At 42.5% G+C, this 19955-nt stretch overlaps 2 protein-coding genes across 3 annotated transcripts; one reads left to right on the forward strand and one right to left on the reverse strand.

Moving 5' to 3' along the window:
• Positions 1-509: 509 nt before the first annotated feature.
• Positions 510-11135, forward strand: LOC137956891 (vacuolar protein sorting-associated protein 55 homolog). Of its 2 annotated transcripts, none has more exons than XM_068804555.1 (4): positions 510-623; positions 10341-10380; positions 10472-10556; positions 10751-11135. In XM_068804555.1, the coding sequence occupies exons 2-4, from the start codon at positions 10371-10373 to the stop codon at positions 10932-10934; spliced, it is 279 nt and encodes a 92-aa protein (XP_068660656.1). In that variant the 5' UTR covers positions 510-623; positions 10341-10370; the 3' UTR covers positions 10935-11135. The 2 variants fall into 2 exon arrangements, with proteins under 2 accessions (XP_068660656.1, XP_068660655.1); XM_068804554.1 differs by lacking the exon at positions 510-623 and adding an exon at positions 1474-1549.
• A 3411-nt stretch (positions 11136-14546) lies between these two features.
• Positions 14547-15979, reverse strand: LOC137955148 (NAC domain-containing protein 90-like). Its single transcript, XM_068802019.1, has 3 exons — positions 15814-15979; positions 15118-15404; positions 14547-14864 (listed from the first exon to the last, which is right to left on the reverse strand). Exons 1-3 carry the CDS (start codon positions 15977-15979, stop codon positions 14547-14549), a joined length of 771 nt encoding a protein of 256 aa, XP_068658120.1.
• Positions 15980-19955: the final 3976 nt, after the last annotated feature.

Consider the following 19955-nt stretch of genomic DNA (forward strand, 5'->3'; position numbering starts at 1 on the left):
GGGTTTGGAGAATGGAGACTCAGAAATACCCGAGGTTAATGTCGAAAGTGGAAATATGGGATGGCTTCGCCAGAAGAGGTGCCAAGTAGAATCGAAGGACAGTTCTGGTAGTGATAATGTTTTGACAGTATCGGTATCGGTAGAAGAAAATGTAGATCACAAAGGCATATAATTGAACTCATTTTTTTTTTCATTAATAAAATAAAATATATGAAATTATTAATATAGAACCATTTTTTATTTTGATTTTAAGCAAAAATAAATAAAAAAATAGACAAAAATTGTGAAAATACAGGTAAAAGAAAACGTAGAATGAAAGGCATAATTTGAACTAATTTTTTCTCAATTGATAAAATAAGATATATGAAATCATGGATATTAATATGATTCAAATTTCCAAGCAGAATTAGGCACCTTTTGGATTTTGACTGGGCTACGCATAGAGGCCCATTTTCGTGGGTATGTTAAGTGTTTGAAACCTGCCTTTTGCAGTTCGGTAGGAATTCGGATCCTGTCCGTTTGGACCAGCATAACTTCCTCCTCAGTGGCAGTGTCCGCAATTCTCGATTTCTGCTTCCATCACCAGTAGCGCCTTTGGTAGAAAATGGCGATGACCGTCGAAGGTACGAGTATGTTTATTAACTGATTGCTCTTTTCGGAATTTTCGATAGGTTTAATATTCTATTGCGGCTAAGTGTATGTATGATTCGAGGCGTATCTTTCAGCGTTATCTTCCTCCGTGAATCGATCTTCATATCTTTTAATTCATTAAACTTTGTTCTTTTAAATTCGGGTTTTCTACTTTGGAATGCCTGGTTTGTTCATTCTCCTGGAAATTGTTGTTCTCCTGTTAAATACAATTAAACGTGAACCTTCTCCCGTGTTGTCAAATTCTGCTTATTACTTGGGGTGATTTGACCTAGAGTTTCCTCTCTTGGTTTCTCTGTGCTATAGTTCATTATTCTTTGCGTGTTTTTCTTCTTATCTTATTCTCTTCTAAGTCTCTTTGGAATTTGATACCTTTCTGATGACCTTGGTATCTGCTTCATCGACGGAAAGGAACGCTTGGAGAGGAATTGCTTTTTGCTGCCTTAAAATTGCAGTGCTTTTGCTTGCTTTCTCTTTTTTTGCTTCAGCATTATTATTTTGACTGCGGTAATTTTGGCACTGTATCGTAGAGAAGGATATTAAAAATTGGGAGCCAAACTTTGAAATAAAACAAGTTTTATTTTGATCACTTTGTGATCGATGTTAGTATTCTCTGTGTATACGAAACGACACACTCTCTTTAGCTGTTTCAATGTTATAAATGTACTCTCTTACTGTTATTCTAACTTGTTGTTCCTTCTTCATGGTTCACTACTTGGTTTTCGGGCATCATGCTTTGGGGATCTCCGTGCATGTTGTGCAGTGTAAGTTGAAGTATTTGTGCATGTTGTGTGGATTTCTGCCATTTCTAGGAGTGAAAGTTCTTACTCTAGTTTTCTTTATCTGCAGGCTTGCTGGACTTGCTTTCATGTGTTCTTCTAGCATCCTACTTCAGATATTGGTATTCTTTCCTATCTTTAGCAATTTAAGATTCACACAGGAGGGGGGCGGTAATTGGCCTTATGTTCATATCTCTGCTAATTATATGGCTGACAATTAGCTGAGGATAGAATTAGCCTCCTGTCTCGAATTTGATTAACCTGGCTAATCTTGCTTGTTATCTATTCTTGGCCTTTTGTCCTTCTTCATGACATCACACTTTCAAGGTAAATGTAGGATGAGGGCGGTGTTTGTTTGAACACTAGCATATTGAAAGGAACATGCAGCCATAGTTTTCTCTGATTTTTTTTTTTTTTTGAAAGATTAATGTTTGATTAGTTCAGTAGCCACTGTGCAGGGAGGCTTTTCCTTGACAAATCTGAGTTAGATACTCTCTGTGCTGACCTTTTTAGTTTTGTTATGTTCTGTTCATCTTTGGTTTGTATTATAGGAATCGTGCTTTCTCAAAGGCATCAGCTAATACTATCAGATTTAGGGCTCCCTAATATGGTTCTGTATCAGGCTTAGTGGCTAATCCAGGGGAAGAGAATGATTATTTTTTGCCTCTATGTTGTGGTTTTCTTCTTTAAATACTCATACCACTTTGGTGTGGGGTCCACAACACTTATCTGGACTGACACAACTCACTCTATTCTAGTACTTACCTAGTTAATGCAAAACACTCCTCTAGATTAATGTCTTTCTTAACAAACTGATCTCACCTAACTACTCACCCCCGAGCCCATGCAGGGGGCCCATGACTTCTGAACTCCTTTCTTCTTATAATTTAACCCACACTATTTGTAATTAAAAGTACACAGACACCACAATTGTTTAGTATCTTAACATTCTACCACCCGATTTACAAATGATTGTCATTAAAATTCAAGCTTGGATACCACTAAATTCATCCTCCAGCTCCTAAGTACTGCCACTTGAGCTCTTCTCCATTTTCAGCTTCTATTGATGTCTTGCCTTGGCTTGTTAGTAAAAAAATATGGAACATTTTGCACTTATATTGTGGCAAATATATTTTTGGCTGTAGTTATAAAACAATGCTTTTGCTTGTCTTTCTTCCATTTCTTCGAGGGGCAGTTTTTTTAAGGCAGTTTTAGCTGGTATTTCTGGCTCTCATATGCTCTTTTGTGGCAGAGATTACCAGCATTTCTGAAGTGTTTAACAACTTGCCTGCTGCTCTCTTTCATCTTCTCTTTGGAAGCTGCTGCTTTTCTTCTGCCAAGCGTGCTTGCTTGACAGCTTCTAATAGTGTTATAGGTCCAAACACCTTTACTTCGGCTGCAATATCATTCTTTAAGTTGCTAATAAAACACCCAACTAATGCTTTTCTTGTCAACCCTTCCAGTTACTTGCTTGAGTTGCTAAGAACTGTTTATTTTGGTTGCTTGAGTTCATTACAAGATTGACAAAGCAGCATTGACCCAAGATGGATGCAAATAGCTATTATGATAGTGTGCTGATACATCAAAGGCTGAATTTCAGTAAACCAATGTTATTGAGGCACGGGATCATTTTCAAGGAAAATAAAAGGCCACCAAGACCTTTTGATTTACTCACTGCAATGGGTTTTCCTTTAGCTTAAATTTTGGGAAGTCAAGCCGTCAGAACTGGGCTGGATGCCTGTGTTTGTTTTGACCAGGTTCCAGTTCTTACTGCTTGGATTGTCTCCTCTACCCATTCAGCTTGCTGCCCCATCTCACCTCTATTACGGGCATTGGCACCCTGTTGCTCTAGTAGTTGGTCCCTCTTTTTTGCCAACTCGATTATGGTGTCTTTTAGCCAAAAAAAGCCTGCTCTTGTCTTAGCTTATAGGGCGTCAATAATGGCATTCAAAGTTTCAGATTTTTCAGCTTGTGCATGTGTTTCTGGAGCCTTGTCTTCCCACAGAAATTTCACAGGACATCTTGTAGGCTTGCAACACTTGCTACAAGGATCTTGAAATTGCCGATGTAACTCCAAGATTGACCCCGGACAGGATAGCGATTATCCTGTAGACGAGCCCAGCTAATGATTCACGGGAGGAACACAAGAGGTTTGCCCTAAAACACAGAGAAGACCCTCTCTGGTGTTCGATTCAAAATACTCTAATCAATAATCATCTGCCCTATTTACAGAACAGAGCCTTAAACAAAAAAATTCATGCCCCCAACAAGCCCGGGCTGCATAGCTCAAAGACAGAAGGCAAACCCCAAACCTTCAAAATTTTGGCCCAACCCGGGTTCAGGGAAAAGATCCGATTACCTGCCCTCTTCGCACTGATCTATCAACTTGAGGTATTTCAATGCCAACAATGTGCTATCTGACAACTCAGTATCATCCGACTCGGCTTCTTCTGCATCAATCGCCTCGGGTTGGAAAGAACTCGCCCTCGAGTTCACAATAGCTTCATCGGAATCCACAAAACAAGGACTCAGGTGTTTGACATTAAAGACATCAAAAGTCCTCAAATGACTAGGGAGGCGCAATCTGTAGGCGCTATCATTGATCCTCTGCAGGACCTCACAGGAGCCAATTTTCCGCGCCCTAAGCTTAGTATACTCTCCAACAGGAGAACGATCACGAGTTAAGACTGCCCAAACAAAATCACCAACATCAAAAAGTACCTGACGACGGCGACTGTCGGCCTTAACCTTGTACTTGGCGTTACTCTCGTGAATGGACAGCTTCACCTGCTCATGGATACCTCAAAGATGTTCTGCCATCTCATTTGCCTTGTGACTCAGGTGACCCACACGTGGAATAGGGGCTAAGTCAAGTACCCTGGATGGATTCTGTCCATAGACGATCTCAAATGGGCTCATACCTGTGGTTCTGTGTTTCGACCTGTTATAAGCAAATTCTGCTTGAGGTAATGCCAAATCCCACTGCTTCGGTTTAGTTACCAAACTTCTCAAAAGGTTCCCCAAACTCCGGTTCACCAATTCGGTCTGACCATCCGTTTGGGGGTGGTAGACGCTGTTAAAATTCAACTTCATCCCCAGTTTTTCCCATAAACTCCTCCAGAAAACTCGTGAACTTGGTGTCACGATCTAAAGTAATGGATCGGGGAACACCATGTAAACGCACAATCTCCCTGAAGTAAAGATGGGCGATCCGTGTAGCATTCATTGTTTTCCTGCAAACTACAAAATGGGCCATTTTGGAAAACCTGTCAACCACAACCAAAATAGAATCCAAGGCCCTCTAGGTACGGGGTAAGTCCCACACAAAGTCCATACTGACATCAACCCAAGGGGCTTCAGGTACCGGTAACGGTGTGTACAACATTAGTGAGAACTCCCTTGGACCGCTGGCACACATAACAACGCTTCACATAATGAGCCACATCACTGGTCAGTTTGGGCCAATAATAGTGAGAAAAGATCAAAGCCAACGTCTTATCTCGCCCAAAGTGACCCTCGTTATGAAGTTCACTAATAATCAACTGCCGTAGTGAACGCTCTGGAATGCACAACTATAATCCACGAAACAGATAACCATTATGCAAAATAAATCATGGCGTTGACCATCAGTTACCTCCCGAAGTATCCTCCCGAATGAAGGATCTGCAGCATACATATCAGAGAAAACCTCAAATCCTGCAACTCTGGCGCTCATGGTGGTGAGGAGTAATGTACGACAGCTCAAGGCATCTGCGACACGATTCAGATTTCCTGCTTGGTGTCTCAGTGCAAACGTGAACTCCTGCAAGTACGCCACCCACTTGGCATGCTGTCTACTCAGCATGTGTTGGCCATTGATGTACTTCAGGACCTCATGATCAGTGTATAGGATGAACTCCTACTGTACTAGGTAGTGACGCCAATGCTTCAGGGATTGAATTATGGCATAAAACTCCAGATCATAGGTGGAATAATTCTTCTTGAATCCTGATAGCTTCTCACTAAAAAAAGCTATGGGCCGCCCCTCCTGGCTTAGAACACCACCAATGCCAACCCCAAATGCGTCACAATTTACCTCAAACACCTTATCAAAATCAGGAAGTGCCAAAATTGGTGCTTCTATCATCTTTTGCTTGACCAGTTGAAAACTGCCCTCCGCCTCCTCGGACCACTGGAAATCACGTCCTTTGAGGCACTCTGTGATAAGAGCAATCAGAGTGTTGAAGTGTCTAATGAACCGATGGTAGAAGGATGCCAAGCCATGGAAACTTCTGACATCGTGCAAGGTCTTTGGGGTGGCCACTCCAAGACCGCATCTGTCTTCAACTGATCTGCATGAACACCATCAGTAGACACAACAAAACCAAGAAAAGTTACAGAAGTAGTGAAGAAAGAACACTTCATCCGAGTCACGAACAGGCGCTTCGTCAGCAACATATCAAAAATAGCATGGAGGTGATCAAAATGTGATGCCCACGTCGAACTATAAATGAGGATATTGTCGAAATAAACGACAACGAATTTCCCCATGAAAGGCCATAAAACCTGATGCATAAATCTCATAAATGTGTTGGGCGCATTGGACAGTCCAAAAGGCATGACCATCCACTCATATAGCCCATGTTGCGTCTTAAACATTGTCTTCCACTCATCTCCAAGCCTTATTCTGATCTGGTGGTATCCGGCTTTAAGGTCAATTTTGGAGAAGACCTTAGAACCGGACAACTGGTCTAACATATCATCCAAGCGAGGAATGGGAAATTTGTATTTCACTGTAATCCTGTTGATTGTTCTGCTATCATGACACATACGCCAAGAGCCATCTTTCTTCGGCACCAGTAGTGCAGGAACTACACATGGGCTCATACTCTCACGGATGTAGCCCCTCTCCAACAACTCTACCACCTGTCGTTGCAACTCTTCGGACTCTTGGGGCTAAGGCGATACGCTGGCTGATTTGGCAAACTGGACCCCGGAACAAGGTCAATCTGATGTTGAATATCCCTCATAGGCGGCAGTCCAGGAGGAAGATCCTCTGGCATCAGATCAGAAAACTCTGCTAGGAGCTGCTTCACCTCTGCTGGTAGATCTGGATTCACGTATGTGACACTGTTCCCGCAAAGCAGTAGAGCATAGACTACATCTTCACGCTCTATCTCTACTAAAAACCTGGACATTGAAAGCAGGTTAGTAGTACCGGCTATCGGGGTAGGAGTGGGTCCTTCCTGACGAGGGGCCAACACAATCTTTTTCCCTTTGATGCTAGGGAATATGTATTCTTCCGCCTATCATGAATAACACTACGATCATACTGCCAAGGTCGGCCTAACAATACATGACAAACAATCCATAGACACAACATCACACCAAGCATTATCAAAATATTTTATGCCGATGGAAAAAGATATGAGGCATCGCCTATCTATTGTTACCTCATTGCCTTTAGTCAGCCACGACAATTTGTACGGTTTGGTATGACGATTTGTCTTCAACTGCAATTTCTAGACAGTTTCTTCAGACACTACATTCTCACAACTACCACTGTCAATGATCATCTTGCAGACTTTATCTGCGACTATGCAGGTCGTGTGGAAAATATTGGTTCTCAACCAATCATCCCCTGAATCCCCCTTGGGAGTCAACAGACTCTTACGAACAACCAGAGTCTCATGGCCATCTCCATCCTCGTCATCGTCATACACAGGCTCACCAATCTTCTCATTTTTCGTCTGCCACATCTTCCTCAATCAGGAAACTTTTGCCCTTTTGACTAGCAGGCTTCCTACACTCAATGGCCTTATGTCCCTGCTCACCACATCGGAAACATCTAATATTTGATTTAGAAGTACCTTGTGGAGGCTGCTGGGCAGGACGGGATTCTTGAGGGTGAACTGATCGACTGATTTGATTGCTTCTGATCATTGGCCTTTTGTTTTGCTGTTTTTTTCACAGCTAATGAACGCTGGTATGCTTCAGAAATGGTCCATAGCGAGTGAAGACTGAGGACTTCCTGCAGGGCTGGTGTAATCCCCCAAATACCGTGCCACCATTTGCTCTTCCGTCTCAGATAAATCATTCCGGGCGATCAATTGATAGAACTCCTCTGTGTAATCATCAACTGATCGCGGGCCTTGCCTCATAAATGAAGTCGCTGAAATAAGGTTTGAGTGTAGCCGAAAGGAAGGAAGTGACCCTTCATCTTCTTCTTCATCTTATCCCAATCAGTGATCTTGGCCTTGCTCTGCCGGTCTCGTGATCACCTCAACTACTCCCACCACGTAGATGCTCTGCCCTTGAGTTTGATGGCAACCAGTTTCACTTTGACACGATCTGGGACTTATACTCGAAAATACGCTCTATTTCATTCAACCAATCGACAAATCCTTCAGCCTGAAACGTACCAGAAAATTCGGGTAGAGTCACTCTGAAACCGAGGTCTCCAGATCGATCCCCCCGATCGCGGTGCTCCCAGAATCGAGCATGATTGCGATATGGGTTTTCGAAACTAGCATCGGAATCATGATCTTCCATCTCACGATCACTGAAATTCTGCGTTGTTAGACATTGGGTTAACTCCGCAACTTGCCTCTGTAAATCTTTGATCATCACATCTTGAACATTACGGCCACGGTGTGGGACTTCCTCGTTCGGACCCGGCCCGCGACAACCACGACCACCAGCCATGGAAACTGGCGAAATTTCACCACAAGAAAACGTTGAGGCTTTGGTATAGCAGATGTGTCGCACGTCAATCTCGTTTCTCCTGGAAACGAGATTTCCCCCAAATCAATTTTTTTTAGAAACTGACGAAACTTCTCCTGAAATCGAAACGTCTCCATCGGCCCTCTCCGGCAGTCCATCGCCTCCCGCGACGCTACCTCTCTCCCGGCTCTGGCGTCTCGCACGAGGTTCCCCCTTCTCGGATGAAACCCTTGTTTTCTGTAAGTCCCGAACCCTTTTCGTTCGGCCAGCACCGTTGAACAGTAGTTCCGGCAATGGCGACGGCAACAGCACCGTCGAACGACAGTTCCAGCAACGACGATGCCCTTCTCGAGCCCTCTCCCTTCTGAGTCCCTATCTTCCAGCAATAGTCACGAACAACAGATCTGTTCGTTCGAGTGCCGAGTTCTGTCGGCAGCAGCATCGTTTCTCGGCGACGGCGACGGCGACGGCGACAGCGATGGCGTCGACTTAGCCCTAGCTGCTTTTCACCGCAGCATCTTTGGCGAGACCCAAGCTTCTCCCCCAGGCTGATGCTCTGATACCAACTGACGCCGGACAAGATAGCAATTATCTTGCAGGCGAGCCCAGCTGATGATTCAAGAGAGGAACGCAAGAGGTTTGCCCTAAAACACAGAGAAGACCCTCTCTGGTGTTCGATTCAAAATACTCTAATCAATAATCATCTGCCTTGTTCACAGAACAGAGCCTTAAACAAAAAAAAATTCACGCCCCCGACAAGCCCGGGCTGCATAGCTCAAAGAAAGAAGGCAGACCCCAAACCCTCAAAATTCTGGCCCAACCTGGGTTCAAGGAAAAGATCCGATTACCTGTCCTTTTTGCTTTGATATGTCAACTTGAGGTATTTTAATGCCAACAACGTGTTATCTGACAACTCAGCATCATCCGACTCGGCTTCTCCTGCATCAAAGATCCTTAGCATTGATTACAAGGATCTATTTTGTGGTCTAAGAAATGGTGATACAACATCTCCATTCATTCTACAACAGAGGGTGCGTACCAGGATGTTGAAACTGATGGTTAGGTGACAGAGTGACGAGTGGAATATTACCTCATTTGTGTAGGAAAATTGGATATTAAGCATTGAAGGGAGAATAGAATAAAACGAAGAGGGAGGTGTTGCTAAAAAATAGAGAGATAGGTGAACATGAGCAAGATTGGTTTGAGGGCCAGAGTATCACCTGTTGAGAACCAGAAAAGATAAAATCTCTTGAGATTCTCGACTGTCGATACAGTATTCTATTCTTATTTATTCCATGTCATGCATGACTATGTATTTTCTGTGTTTACTTAGCTATATGGTGATGTTTGCATATAAATTAGGGATAGTGAGGTGGGTTAAACAGGTATCCCGTTCTGACCATCCCCGACTTTCCACACTCAAAGTAGGGGCAAGGATGACTTTATACTATGGGACAGATGGTTTTGACCAAAAAGCCCTGCCAGATTTCGGGGTGGAGACAGGGTTGGGCAATCCTGCCCTGTGGGGATGAGTGCCACATAAAAGAGGGAGGGGACAGTGAGGAGACAAATAGTGGAGGTTGCCTCCCCTCCAACTACTCCATGACATCCATTCTCCTTTCACCAGTAGTAAGGCAGATACAGGGCTCCAATGGGGCAACACTGGGCAGGGACAGGTTTGATGGAGTCAAACCTGTCAAGGGGCAGGTTGGGGATGGGGTGAAGCATCAATCCAGGCAACCCTGTCATAGGGTGGGGTGGGGATCGGGTCACCCCATTACCTAAAACCTGACCCAACTTGATCTGTTGCCATTTGCAATATAGGTGTGGAGAATGACCTTGTAGAAGTCAAAGAAATGAGAAAAGTAACAATTTGCAATATGCTTCTCAATAAGAGTCGTGTGGTGGAAGCCACTCTTAATTTTTGAAGAGACCACTGTTATGGATTCTCAAGAGCTGTGTTCAACATGTGGTTTTGTCTCGTTCCACTTTGTAATAAATAACAACTTTCTTCCTCGCTCTCCACTATTTTCCTATTTACAAACATTTTACAATCTGTCGACAAGTTGGAGATGCATGTCTATTACATTATCATGGAGGCGTTTTGTTTTAGGCTTTTGTTGAAGGATTAAATGTTTTATATTTAAAAAAAATGATATGGAAACTTGTCATTAGTATTTCACTTTACAGATAAATCCTTTTCTATTGCAGGCTTGTGCTTTATACAACAACTGGTGGCCAATGTTAACCGGTCAGTTAATAATAGAATCATTTTCAGGTTGACATTTTATGCTATAGAGTTGCTGTTCTAATATGGCAAACAATTTTTGTTACTTCCTCAGCCCTCATGTATGTTCTGGTTCCAATGCCCTGCCTGTTTTTTGGAGGTGGTTCCACTCAATTTCTAACTAGTAGGGATGGTGGAAGGTGAGTTGTTTTTATTTTCAGTTTTTGGAGTTTAATCATTATTTACAAATTAATATACTGGGGGACCTTTTGAATGTTGTCAAAGACAGCTAGGATAAAGGACAAACATTTCTGCCACCAAGTTTGGTTAATGAAAAAAGTATCCTGAGAGATGAATCGTATTCTAGTTGTAATCCCATTATTTCTTGTGGCAGCTGGATAAATGCTGCAAAGTTTTTGACCGGTGCATCAGCTGTTGGAAGTTTGGCCATTCCTGCAATATTGAGACATGCGCATTTGATTCAAACAGGAGCTATGGTCATTGAATTTACATCTTTCTTTATTCTTGTTTGCACTGTCTTGTGTTTCCATCGTGTTACCCTCGAGGATTATTGGTGAAGGTCTCTTTCTGTCTCATGTAAATTGAAGCACATATTTACCCGTAAAAGCTTACCTGTATATACCTTCAACCTTGGAAATGGAGGAATATTGAGGACATGATTAGTAAAAATGGGTGTCAATTTTTTCAGCAAAATAACTGATGTTCTCCTTTTGTACATTTATGAGCCAGAATTGCTTATTGATTAATATTTCAAGGGAGATTAAATGGACAATCTGTGTGATCTAATTAAACATTCAGCTGTGTGGATTGGGCTACCGGATTATTTTTTTGGTTCATTCAATTATAGAAGGTAAAAGGTGTGATATGGGAGGCTGAAACAGGATCTATTAACATGGGTGAATAAGTTATAGACAAGAATGCAATCGCAACCTTGTGTCCAAGGCTCAACCTAATGTTTGTCATGTTAGGCAATCAAAAAACAAATATTAGGTAATTGTAAAACAAAAACTGGCTCAATTATCAGACTTTAGGTTCGCATTCCAAAATCAATTGGACTATGATAGCTGGAATTCGGTTTAACAGGACTTGATCCCATGTTTGAGTAAAGCGTAGTATCATAATGAGCCAAGACTTGGTTAAGCAAACTAATCGAGTTTGCTAACTTTAATTGGTGAATAAGGTTTAGCTTACCAGTCAGTCAATTGAGTAACTTGTTGCGTAGGGGAAAAGGCACCAACTTGTGGCTTTACCCGTCGGCACCGAAAAAACGCTCTTCCTCGATCTGAATTTTCTTTCTTGGGAGGACTGCATGGTTTTGTAACCCAGGTGAAAAGGCCTTTTGTGGCAGTGGAAATTTGTTTCCTCAAACTGATATTGGAATTTGAAAAAGAAGTCTGGGATAGATTTTCATGAGAAACATACACTTTAAATATTTCTAGTTTCTGAAACGTTTGCAATCTGTTCTTAAATTTTATGTTGTATGAGTTTTTCATTTTTCTCTCATCTCGTTTCCCATTTTGTTCCTCATTTCCGTTGTTAAATTGTTAATGAATTTAACAAAAAAAAAAAAAAAAAAAAAAGAGGAATGATAAAAGAACAAGAAATAGTCAAAGGCAAATAGAAAAAAGGACTGGTAAGTGGTTAGTAGTCTTGGAATCAAAATTTGAATAGGACCCTTTACCTTCAAAACCTAGTCCAGTTTTCAGAAAAAAAATGGAAAAAAACGAAAGAATTCGTCGACAGTTTCTCTCTCACCACGAAAGCAACGGTTCCTGGACCAGTCCCATAACCTATTTCTTGCTGAGGATGATGGAATGCACCCTGAGAGCGTCGTCAAACGCCCAAGTAAACGAGATTTGACTAATCCGAAAGCATCAAATCCTTCTCCTTCTTGATAACAAACACTACAAGCAATACAGCAAAAAAAACAAATGCAGAAAGAAAATGGGGATGGTAATTATAAAAGCAAGACCCATGACGGGTTCCAAGTTCCACCGTATCTGGAACATGAAATTCTAGACTTGGTCCTCGTTCATCCGTCCTTCTAAGCTCTGAATACCTTCCAAGTTCCACCGGCTTGCTTCCATCTTCATGGTGGAACCCACGAAGTAGCCCTAGAAAAGAGTCCTGTTGAACAACGCGTGGACAAATGGGTCCCACTTGCCTTGCCTCATAAGGACGACGATACTGGTCTTGACTCAATCGCCTATTTATGTGGCCAGCATGACTAAGAAGAAGCAAGCGTAGAAAAAACGGGAAGAACCAAGATCTGTCTCCTTCATGCCTATTGTTTTATCCTTGGTGGGTTTTTACTCGGTAAAATCGAAAGTATCAGATATGGAAATACAACGAATCATCGCAATGTCTTCTGTTGATAACCGTTTCACTTTCCTCCAACAAACATGTAAGGTAGTAGATTAATTGAAAAAGTGATCTTCTGCATATTCTCCCCCAGATATTGAAAGAAGTAAAGGAAATGACGAGGCATAGGCCGCTCATTCAAAAGTTGACAGAGTCTAAGGCCGTGTTTGTGAAATTAGAAATTTTATTCTGCAGAAAATCCTGAAAGGAAAAAACCACCACAGTTCATGTCGGAGAAAGCAGAAGTAGAAAACCCTGTAACATAATCCATTCACCATGAACAACCATAACCACGAGAAATTTCTCATTTTTTTCAAATTTTAGATTAATTAGTAAAGTAAAACAATTTAAGGAGTCAGTAGATATCATGATGGATCATCAGCTAGCTAGGGTCGTCCAAGAACCATCCCGCCTTCCATCCATCATGTTCATGGAGGGTGCTCAGCAGAGCTCCTCTTCGACTTTGCAGTGGGGAGGCTGTATTGTACCGTGCACTCTCCCTTTTGTTTGCACTCCAGAGAGGGGTTGTAAAGCATCAAATAAATTATCTCAAATAGAAAGATCCATTATACTTGCAAAACATAGTGTTCTAAAGCATCGAATTGATTATCTCGAATTGAAAGATCCATTCGATTAATGACTTCCATCATGTTTTATAAATTTGTTGGTGCGAAAAGGAATATAGTACAACATAGTTAGTGAAAGCTCATTATGAACACTCAGATATAACTATCGAAAGCTTTTAAGTACTGGGCCAAATCCGACTTGCCATTTTCGCCCAAGAATTAGAACGCCTATGATCAAATCATACGACTAAAGCATCCTATTCCCTGTCCAGATCCTTCGAATCTGACATACTGAATTCATCTATTGCAAGAAAAGGCCAGGAGCAACTTCTACTGTTCTTGAGTGGATGTTATGCTCTGGAAAGCGCTTTTATGGCGCTAAGTACAGAAAAAAATAAACAGTGGGGGAGAAATACATATCCATCTGGTTGCTGTACTTCGCTCAAAAAGGAGAAGAGTGCAAGAGAGTTTCGTAATTTATTGGAGACGATAGCGTTCACTGCATATGCTTCGGTATTTGTTCTGTCCAGCTCTATTATGCTTCCCGTGATTGGTGAGAGTTGGGTGCCTGCTGCTAAAATGGAAGCAGCAGCTCCCGTTTCGATTGTCTTCTCCGCCCTGAAACGATAAGCCGATACAAAGATTGCGCTGCAAAAACCCGGTGACCCTCGTGCATTCTACAGAAATATCGAGAGTTGTGATAATGGAAACAGCTCTTGAACAGGCCGGCTAAGTTTATCTTAAGAATCTATGAATTCCTCAAGCATACTTAAGATAGTAGTTTTTTTTAAGTTTGTTGATGGAAACACTGGACGTCTTCTAATTGTAAAATGGGATGATGCATATTGAAGAAGGATAGGAAAATGAAAAGAATTTCTATTAATCCTTGTCATGTCAATTGTTGCAGATTTCGCTGAATCCATTTTGTAGAACACAACCTTCAGAAACAAATTAAACCCGAGAAAAGGAAACACATGAACGAAAGAGAAAAGATGGAGGTAGAGTCTTCATAGACGAGAGCAGAGATTCCCAGTCGTCGCCCAGTTCAGAGAATCATGAAAAAATAAGAAGAGTTCCAATCTTTGTCATTTCAATACTTGTAGCAGATTTGTGGTTGAATCTTCTTGATTTGTAGACAACTAAACCTTCAGACACAAACCCTGAGAAAAAAGAAAACACAACTGGACGAAAGACACGAGATGAAGAAGGTCGGATTTCTTGTAGAACTAGAGAAGAGATTTCTCAGTCCCAGTTCAGCGAATCTAGTATATCCTCCACGATGATCATGTCCAAGTCATGCTTAGCATATTCTTCTGCAGCCGAGTAAGGCTGAGCGTGATCGCTTGATGAAGAACTATCGTATGAGCTGCTTTTTTCCATCCCAGCGGGAGTAGCTCGAGAGGATTCTCCAACGTTGCTACCACCTGAAACTGTTTCCGATCTTTCTCTCCTCCTTGAATTGGCTGTCCTGTCCTCTGATTTTGGAAGCGGACGCCGATCAAACGAACGCAAGGATCCTGATTTGATGTATACCCGGCACAAGCTGAATTCATTTCGCACCTGCAAATTAATCAAGTAGAAACATTGTCAATTATGGTTTATTGAAACTCTAATCCACCTAAAAGTGCATGTTGAAATATTTGTTTGTATTTTGTATAAGATCCATGCGGTTGCTTGCAACAGTGCACCTATACATTTTAAAACTACATGATCACATCTTAGGGTTTTTGACTAGCAAAGCGATCAGAAAGCTAGAATTGGAGACTACACAAGAAAGAAGATGAGAACTGAGGAATTAATGACCGCATCATACCCTAGGTTTTGCGTCGGCTCTTGTTGGTTCTTCGACCGATCTGTATTCATTCACTTTCCATTTGGTCTTCGTTCCAGTAGGAGCTCTTCCTTCGTAGAAAACCATGGTTTTCTTCTCGCCAATGGCTCTGTTGTCGGAAGAGTAAACAGAAGAAGGAGAACCGGTGGCTTTCCAGTATCCAGAAGGAGTGATTCGGTTTGGTCGTCCTCCTTGGGCTTCCCTCTCTTGTCTTGGGCAGAAGAAAAACCATTGATCCTGATCACCTTGACAGACTTGTCCCGAAAGGCCTGCAAGTAAGTAACAAATTAGGTCTTGATCCGTTGATCATTTGCATCGTATCGTTCTCTTGCTACAGACAAAAGACTTTTGATCTCACGAAGTATGGGAAACATTGACAGGGAAGAAGAGAAAGTACGCTTTCTTGTCAGTTCCTCGGAATTCAAATATTCGGAAAGCAAAAATGCTTAAGAAACACCACGATAAAGAACAAAGAACATGACTTTAAGAAACAAGAAAGCACAGGAGGAAAAAATTTCAGATGTTAAAAATGGCAAGCAGTTTATCAACTTCAACATTGACGTAAATTCGAACCATATTTATCACTACTAAAACTAAGTTGTAAAACCAATCTTCTCATCCAAACGCCGGGAAATTATAGAAGAAAAAGAAGAAGAAGACGAAGAAAGGGAGTCTAACTTGGTAGCTGCGACGGATCTAATCCATTAAAAATGTCGACAACAGGGATAACGCGAACCAAATCCTCTTCCCTCGCCTTCTCAAGTTTATGTTTCAGATAGAACCCAACCAGCTCTTCCTCTGTCGGGTAGAATCGGAATCCCGGTGGCTGCAGATAACCACTCATTGCTTTTCTTCTTCCGGTTGCGTTCGTCTTCTTCCAGGTATTGGTCGATATCCAAAAGTCTGATGTTATAAAGAAGAGTAAACCGAGTAAGGTCGAAGAAAGTGCCCGGGAAGTTCCACACGGCTCTGAGGAAAGTCTTTCCTCTTAAAACAAAGATCACGACTAGAAATTTTATTTGAAAACTTTTTCTTACGGAGAGATATTATACGATGGGCCTATGGCCATGGCCATGGCCGTACACGATGTGACTCGAGAAGTTTTCGTGTTTTTTAGCATAATTGCATCTCTCTGATGGTACACACGGTCTCCCCAACGCGGCCAAAATCTTACTGCCCGGAAGTAAGAGGCCACTAGAGAAGCCGTCGCAGTTTTTCTTTCATGGCTCCCGGGCCCCCCTCCTTGCTTCCTGCGTCAAGCAGACACGTTTCTTTCCACTGAAATCCACTCGCATCTCTTTCCCTTTTTTTCCCTCCTTTTAACTCAATTAATCTCAAGTAGGATCGATTCCTCCCGGCTATTTAATTCTGGAAATCCTTGGATCGGTGTCAATAGAACTGAACTCAAAAGTGCCTTGCGATGAACTCCGCTACGCCTGGATGCGAGTTTTAACCCTCTTACAACACATATTTAAGTCAAAATTCCAGGAATATTTGAAGGAAAATTGAATGGACTATAATCTTGCAGGGGCTAGAACGTTTAGGATTAAATTACTGAATTGATATTTTTTAATATAAAGTTCGTTTAAAAGAAAAAATAGAGCAATTATACTGTTTATGATTATTATTAGAGAGAGATAGAGGTAGACGGAGATGACAATAGGAATACTAAAGCTGTAAATAAACCATATCTTAAACCTGGACCCTTTCTCCCGCGAGAAGACTAAAGACGAGGCTCGGTAGTGTGCATCCATGGCCCCTGCATTGTTCCCTGGAAATCGACACTTTACATCTTCCTCGCAATTGATATGAAACTTCAAAGATGAAATCCGCGTTCACATGGAAAAAGGACTGGAGGGGGATCGCTTCAAACTTGAACTAGTCCATACTGGGTCATCCCTTCCCCTTCTTTTAGCTCCTCTCGCTCTCTGCTTTTATCAACTACAGGCAGTCGAATTCCTCGGTTGGTTTTGAGAGTCAACCGTGAAGTTTCAGTTTGTTTGGTTATTTTGCATTTTGGAACTAATACGAGCCTCACCATCGCGGTGACCCAACTGAGTTGATGACAGAGAGCCAGTGGCCTCACTCGACATTTTTCATTATCGCGGATTGAGTCTGTTGATTGACCCGAAAGAAAAAGAAAAGAAAAAAAGGGGGAAAGAATTATCTTGAAACTTGAAAGAGTGGAAGTACAAGATACAAGAAAGATGTATTTATCAACTAAGAAATCAGATCGAAGTACATACAAGTTACAAACGCTGCCTCTTGTCTTTGTATAAATCTTCTGAAACTATTAATCTCTTTCTTAGCTCTTTCCACTACTTCTCAAAGTGAAACAGAAATCGATCTAAACGACCAACAGACGCATGCTAACGAAGTATCTAGCAGGGAGAGCCATGCACAGCATCGTCTGAACTCTTAGCTCGTCCAAGATGTGAAAAAATGGTTGATGAGAGAGTGAAAGAGAAAAGCTAACTAATAAAAGTCCTGGCCCATCTATAAGGTTGCTGCTCAATCTTTGAGCCAGTGTGCAGTTCCAGTATTCGCGAACTTTTACCAGATCACTAAAACACCACACACGAAGGGGAGCAGAAGAGGAGGAAAGATGTCAAGGCGTCTGGGTTACTCGCTCTTTCAACAACAGTAGGGGCAACAAGAGAAGCATGGAAACCACCTTGCCTGTCCAGTGTTTGGGGCCACTGACGGAGCGGCGTCCGACGACTGTGCCAATTCTGGCTGTTGTTTCTGTGCCAGCAGCGGCGGTTGTGATTGGTGTTGATGATGCGGCGGTTCACTGTCTACAACTTTCACAGAGACAGCTCTTCCCCCCTCCCCTATCAATCTGGAAACGAAACTGCCACTCATTAGCTTAAAAAAATTGGACATTCACTAGAGCATGCCAAGAAAGAGAAGAGAAAGGATACATGGGAAATGCAAATGAGTGGATGCTGGCGCCACTCCCATCCGAACGACGAGAAATGGTGGGCGAGTTATTACCACCTCCAACAACGGGTGACACCGCTTCAGTAACATGTTCATCAGCTGCGGCCCTCAAAACATCTTTCATGGCCTGAGCATTTGCGGCCTCGGTCATGCCTGGCTTCTCGAGGCCGTCGCCGCTCCTAGGATCCCAATTGCTAGTAGTCGTTTCCGGTCCAGTTGGTGGGGGAGGGAAGGGTTCATTCGGGCTGAGGAAGTTGCTCAGTTCACCGGAACGGCCATTCAACAGTGCATGATCCCTGGAAAAACTGTTGTTCCCCACATGGATGCTAAACAACGATTCATTTGAAGCAACGCTCCACTCCATGGGGGTGTTCGACTTGGTCCTGGCGAATACTGTAGAAGGGATCCTGTAAGGATCAGGGATATCGTTCTTCCCCATGACTTGTACCGGAGGAGATTGAGTATTAATGCCGTACGAATCTGTTGGGAATGGATTGGCTATTGGTGGTAAATCAGACTGTGTGCCGGAGGACCTGATGAATTCTCCACTTGGAGGACCTCCTCCATACTTGGGCGGCAAGCCATGGTGGACAACTTTTTCAACTTCTGGTGATCCGGGAGTCGAAGGAAAAGGCACGTCGTCGCCGAAGTGAGTAGGGGTTCGCGGGGTAGTGTCGCCGTGACTAGCATGTGCTTTTGCAAGCTCCTTTGGATCGATTTGGAAGAAATCTTCGGAAGAAGATGAGGATGACGAAGAAAATGACTTTCTGGGGTCGCTTCCAGCGCCATGAATGGGTTCCATGACTGTTAATTTATCCAATAAAATTGGAGCGCTCTAAAGTCCATAAAATCATGGAGCGTTCAACATGCTGCAGGTCAGAGGAGCGAAGGGCATGAGCAAACATGGTAAGACAGCATCCCATTTTGAAACTAAACATGAAGTTTGAGTTTTGACAAGGGAGAAGCAACTGAAGAAGATTAAGACAAGACATTGATGAAAAATCTGCGCAAGAAACAATTGATCGTTCTTTCTCACCAAATAACGCCCCGTCCAAAACTTAAGAATTTTCCTGATCAAGTCCGCGAATCTGTGCAATGCGAGATCACCACTTCCTCTGTTTAAGATTTATAAAAATGCTCCACGTAAAAAATCGAAAACGTAAAAGAGCGTTATATCTTCATTCTTGAAAATCAGAACCTTTTGAAAATTGAAATATTGCATGAGCTTTAAGAAAGCAGGAAGGAAACCAAACCAGCCAAAATGGTATCTCTCAAAGCAACACAATGTCCATAATGCAAAAAAAAAAAAAAAAAAAGACATGCACGAGGAAGAAGAGATACGAGTACCTCTGAAGCTACAATACTTCGCACGTCGTTTCGATTTAATAAAGAATAGGGAATGGGTTGGCTAGTTCTACTTTTTTGCGCACTATCTCTTTCTCCTTTTCCTCCTTTTCCTGAAGCAGGAGAGAGGAAGGAAGAGAGAGAATCAAACGGGAAAGCTTCCTCCCCAGAAAGAAAAGAAAGAAAGAAATGAAGAGAAGAAGAAGAAGGAGCGAGAGATGGCGGTGGAAAATGGCGATGGAAAGATTTGGAGAGAGATGAATCGGAGTGTCTCGGCCGTGCAACCATAACTGGAAATAGCAGGATTTCCGTTCCCGGATTTTTGGGGAAGCGGGAAAGCTGAAGAGCAAACGGAAGGCGTGGACTCTACATGAGACTCCGTCAAACTCTTCTCCCTGTCTTCTCCTCTCCGCCGCTCACTCCGCTCTCCGCCCGGGAATTGCTCCCGGGTACCACGTCTCGTGAAGCCAATCGTCTCTCCCATTTTCTCTCTCATGTATCTTACGAATTTCATCAAATAACAACCTTGGTAA

The sequence above is a fragment of the Aristolochia californica genome, unplaced genomic scaffold (assembly GCF_029961685.1).
Source record: "Aristolochia californica isolate CCGP_79_NKW_82.1479 unplaced genomic scaffold, dmAriCali1.0.hap1 SCAF_2, whole genome shotgun sequence".
Classification (NCBI taxonomy): Eukaryota; Viridiplantae; Streptophyta; class Magnoliopsida; order Piperales; family Aristolochiaceae; genus Aristolochia; species Aristolochia californica.